The 4,880-nt window shown below is 52.3% G+C and overlaps 1 protein-coding gene across 1 annotated transcript in view; it reads left to right on the forward strand.

Annotated features, from left to right (window-relative positions):
- The window catches only part of RHOBTB2 (Rho related BTB domain containing 2), an 18,816-nt gene extending 14,594 nt beyond the window's left edge, over window positions 1-4,222 (forward strand). Inside the window, exons 9-10 of the mRNA XM_006904393.3 lie at window positions 4-109; window positions 1,289-4,222. Of these exons, the coding sequence (XP_006904455.1) occupies window positions 4-109; window positions 1,289-1,506 (324 nt within the window). The 3' untranslated portion in view covers window positions 1,507-4,222. The remainder of the gene's footprint in view (window positions 1-3; window positions 110-1,288) is intronic.
- The last annotated feature ends 658 nt before the right edge of the window (window positions 4,223-4,880 follow it).

Here is a 4,880-nt window from a genome sequence, read left to right on the forward strand (position 1 = left end):
CAGTTCCACTGTGCATACCAGTTGGCGGACTGGTGTCTCCACCACATCTGCACCAACTACAACAACGTGTGCCGCAAGTTTCCCCGAGACATGAAGGCCATGTCCCCAGGTGAGTATCCCCGGCAGGACTCGCTCCCCGCGTCCCCTTCGTGCTGAAGGGGACTCAATTTGGGTGCAAATCTCTGACCTGACCTCAGGGCACCTGGAAGCTGCCAAAGATCCTTGGGCCTAACTTGACATCCAGCCAAGCAGAGGACGCCCCAGGAGAAGTGCTGGCCTGGAGGGCAGGGCAGCCGGGGACCTCTGGCAACTCACTGCACCTCTCTGGGCTCCTGTCTCTCACAGGTGCAAAGAGGTGCAAAGAGGGTGTTGAAATAGAGTTGGTATTTTTCAGACTTTTTAGACGGGACTCCACAATAAGAACTACGTTTTATATTGTGACCCAGTACACATATAGAAAAATACATAAATTGTTTTTAATGCTGCTCACAACCAGCTACATAGGTTTCACAGCCTAGGAAAGGGCACAGGTCACAGCTCAGACGACATGTCCAGATAGCCTCTGAGGTCCCTGTGGCCCTGCCTCTGCTTGATTAGTGTGTCAGATCCTGGGGCCCAGGAGGAACTGCACAGACACCAGGGAGCGATGTCGCTGGCCTCTCTGAGTGCCTGCCACCCAGTGTTCTTGAGGTCTTCACTGGGCACCCTCCACTCTGCTGAGACCCTCCTCCCGGCTACCAGGCTGTCACTCTACCCTACCAAGCCTCCCTTCCACCCTTCCAGTGTTTTCTTTCTGTAGCACAGATCCAATTGCATCACTCACCTGGTTCCAAACCTTCCACAGGTCCCTACACCTTCCAGAGCAAGTCCAGACCCCTCGGCCTGGCCTTCTCCAGTCTGCCCCTCTTGTTCTCCTGCAGCCCCCTCACCCGCTTCCCCTCAGACCCTCAGCTCTGCCAGACACCTCCGCTCTCACCCCAGCCGTGCCGCACCGTCCCCCTCCCTTGTTCTTTGTCTCAGCCTATTTTATTCCCAATGCACATTAAGCCCCTGCTGAGATCTTCCCGTCTGGCTTTCTTTAGGGAGCTCTGCAGCTAGACTGGGAGCCCCGTGGAGACTGGGGCTTACACTTCTGGCCCCGGGGACTGGGATGTGTTCCTTGCTGACCGAAGCCCGCTGCAGGTCCCGGTGGCAGCGGGGTGGGTGTCCCCAGACACCCTCCACATCCCAACACTCCTCTCTCTCCTCCTGTCCTTCTTCTAACCAATCCTACTGTGTTCTGCTCCAGAAAACCAGGAGTATTTTGAGAAGCACCGGTGGCCACCCGTCTGGTACCTGAAGGAAGAAGATCACTACCAGCGGGCACGGAAGGAGCGTGAGAAGGAGGACTATCTCCACCTCAAACGGCAGCCCAAGCGGCGGTGGCTGTTCTGGAACACTCCCTCCTCACCGTCCTCTTCTGCGGCCTCCTCGTCGTCCCCATCCTCCTCCTCGGCTGTGGTCTGAGATGCTGCCACCTTCTTCTGACCCTACTGCTGTTGTGCCCACCTGTCCTTGCCCCTCTGCTCTCTGCATCGCCCCCTCCACCTTCCAGGGACAAGGGGACCCACATAACCAGGACCCTAAGGGCAGAGCTGTTCTCACCAGCAGGAGAGGAGCTGGGCCTTGTGGATCAGAACAGGGACCCTTCAGAGGTCCCCAGTTCTGAAGCAGGGCAGGGGACAGCTGCTGGGAGGTGGGGAGCAGGAAAGAGCTGAGAACGCTGGCATCTTGTCTCTGGGTTGGAGAACCTTCGAGTCAAAGGGAAAACTCTTCCAGCCATGACAGAGTTGTGGTCTGGGCTGGCAGGCCCCTCCTGCACAGCGAGGGTCCTGTTGGCCATGTTTTTCCATCAATGGACTTGAGGGTCACAAATGTTTCGTGGGCATTTCCACATGGTCATTTCCTCACTGAAGAAGTCAGGGTCAACATTAAGCCTTCAGAGCTCAGCTCAAGGCTTCCACATCCTGGGTTGAGCTGCCAGAGGCCACTCGTGGGAGGCTTGCACTCTGCTGGCAGCCTCCCAGGGCTGTCGACAAACAGGCCCGGTAAAGAAAGGGTGGTGTTGTGCAGAGCTCCAGGCCCAGGAGCAGTGCCTCTCGATGCAGTGAGAAACTTCTCCCTGCCCCCTCCCTCACCAGTCTGAGATGAGAACCAAAGGAAACAGCTGGAACGAAGGGGTTGGTGGGGGTCTGGGTGCAGAAATCCCATGCTCCTCTGGGCTCCCCTGCTGCCTCTAGTTAGCACAGCTTCTTGTGGGGTGGGACAAAATTAGCAAAACAAAACAGATGAAATGAAAAACCGAACAAGAGCAACAAGCAAAATCACCACCAACAAAAACACTCTAACCTCTACCCCTCAACGAAGAACAGAAAACAACCATGTATGGCTCACGTTTTTATAAAACCAAACAGGGGCCTCCATGTTGATGAGACACAGGTTTAGGTGGTAGAATTGATTCCAGTGCCTGTCAGGAAAGGACTTTGTCACCTGCAGTGACTGAAAGCTCCCCGGTCTGCTGGCTGGCTCAGGAGCAGTGTAAGTCCCATGCCTTTAGCTTACTGGGATTGAGATTTTGGGAATGGTAGGTGGGGAAGAAAGGGCAGCCTCAGGATTCAAACACAGCATTAGATGCTTGCTTTTGCCTATAATGAGAATCAGGTTGTCCTCATCTTCAGAGGTGATCCCACAGGATGTGAATGTTTTGGAGGAAGGGTTGGGTAGGGGTCAAGGGTCAGGTAAAAGGGCACTGACTTAGGAATAGGAATCTCAGTAATGAAGGATCATAGGATAGGATCTTAACTTAGTGCTGGTTTGGGATACAAGGGAAGGAGAAAACGGAGAATTAAACAGGAGCAACGCCAAGGTCAGTCCAGAGAAGAGGCGTGATGAGACTCTGAGCATGTGTAGCAACACCCACGGGGGAAAGCCGGGTCACAGTGGATCCCTTCCTCATCTTCTAATCTTGATCATATTTTACCCCATTTTTAAAGTCTTTTTAGACTTAAAAGACAGAGTGCCTCTGATGAAGGTGTGGTCAAGGAGACACTGAGCTCCTGGGCTCAGAGCTGGGAAGTCACCTGGCCTGAGAAAGATGCTTTAGGTCTTGGAGACCTGGGGTGGGTTCCACCACCAGGAGTCAGGCTTCAGGTCTGGGAGAGAGCAAACCCAGAAACAAAGGAATCCTCTGTAACAATCTAGTGGTGCCAAGACCTAGAGATTTGAGGTTAAATCCTTGTCAAGAGAAGGAGCAGGAAGTCGCAGTTCACGCAGGTCTTCAGGGGCTGTAAGCCATGTGTCTGAGCCCCAGACTTCTCCAAGGCCATGGCTGCTGCCCCTCTAAGTCCTCCTCCAGGGCAGCAGCTGGGGAGCCAGATATATGCTGCCCTCTACTGACTTGTCAGCCTCCTTTCACTGAGCTCACAATCCATGGCTGGGGGTGAGGGATGCTGAGGAGCACCCAAAGGGGGAGCAGCTCTGCACCCAGCACCTTTGCTCTGGGAAGGGGAAAAGTGGGAGCAATGGGGCCTCCCAGGAACTCTAGATGAGAGGGGGAGCCAGGGCCTAAAGTCCAAGGAGAAGGGAAATGGGTGTCTGTGAGCTGGCAGGGCTGAGCCACCTGACTCACTGACAAGGATGCAGAAAGGCCAATGGGGAGAGAAAGTGTAGGTGGCCCAGGAGGTGTAGGAAGCCCACAGGAGTAGGGCCACAGATTGACCCCAGCAACCAGGGCCAGCTCACCCCTCAGGGACCCACCACCCCTTCCCAACTGCTCTGTCAGGGCTGGTCTGCACCGTGTGGGAGCCCAGCAGGCCCAGGGGCAACCCAGGCACCAGCTGGGGAGGCTGTGGGGGAGCCAGGCTGGGGCTGGGGTCCGTCTCCCAGGGGGAAGGAGAGGGAGGGAGGAGCAGCTGAAATTTTAGTCCCCATGAACCTGGCCCTTGGAAATCCGGAGTCAGAGCAGGAAACCTACCCACGGGGGCGAGCCTGAAGGCATCAGCGGGAAGGGAAGGAGTGAGCCCCACAGCAAAATACACAGCCCTGTACTCCTCAAGTCACTCAGAGCTGCTCCAGAGGAGAAAGGGAGGATGGGGAGGAAAACAAAGAACACACCTCTTTTTATATAAGGTTTCATATTTAATTTGGTCATGAATTCATAAATACATGAGTATTTTGTATTTGATGGCTTTCTTTGTATTTGATATTTCCAACAACCTTCAAAGGAGGGAACTTCCACTTGAGAGAAGCACGAAAGGATACCTAACCACTAATGAAACACATTATTAAGTACTTATCATGTGCCAGGTGATATAAAACAAAATACAACTTCATGCTCTCATGAAGCTTACCTCTTAAATGAATAACCATGATAAACACTGATAAGGCTAATACTTTAGACCCTTAAGTTAATATTTTCCTGACATCACTGGAATACTAAGATAGGTACGGTGGAAGGAGGGGCTAAAGTGGTTACAAAGTGTATTAAAAAAGAGAAAGTGATATAAGAACGAGACTCTAAAGTATCGGCCACGCTAGGCCCAATTCTCACAGCGTTTAAGAATTGGTATTTACTTGTGAGTACTTCATGCTTACAGAGACACTAAACTCATCATATAAGGATTATGTACTCCAAAAAGGCAGTTCTGTGGCTCAGATTCATAGACCACCAGAAGTGAGAGGGCACAAAATTACAGACCAATATCTCTGATGAACATAAATACAAAAATCCTCAACAAAATATTAGCAAACTGAATACAATAACACATTTAAAAGATCATACACCATGATCAAGTGGGATTTGTTCCAGGGATTCAAAGATGGTTCGTTCAACATATACAAAT

Source organism: Pteropus alecto, unplaced genomic scaffold, assembly GCF_000325575.1.
Source record: "Pteropus alecto unplaced genomic scaffold, ASM32557v1 scaffold160, whole genome shotgun sequence".
In the NCBI taxonomy this organism is placed as follows: Eukaryota; Metazoa; Chordata; class Mammalia; order Chiroptera; family Pteropodidae; genus Pteropus; species Pteropus alecto.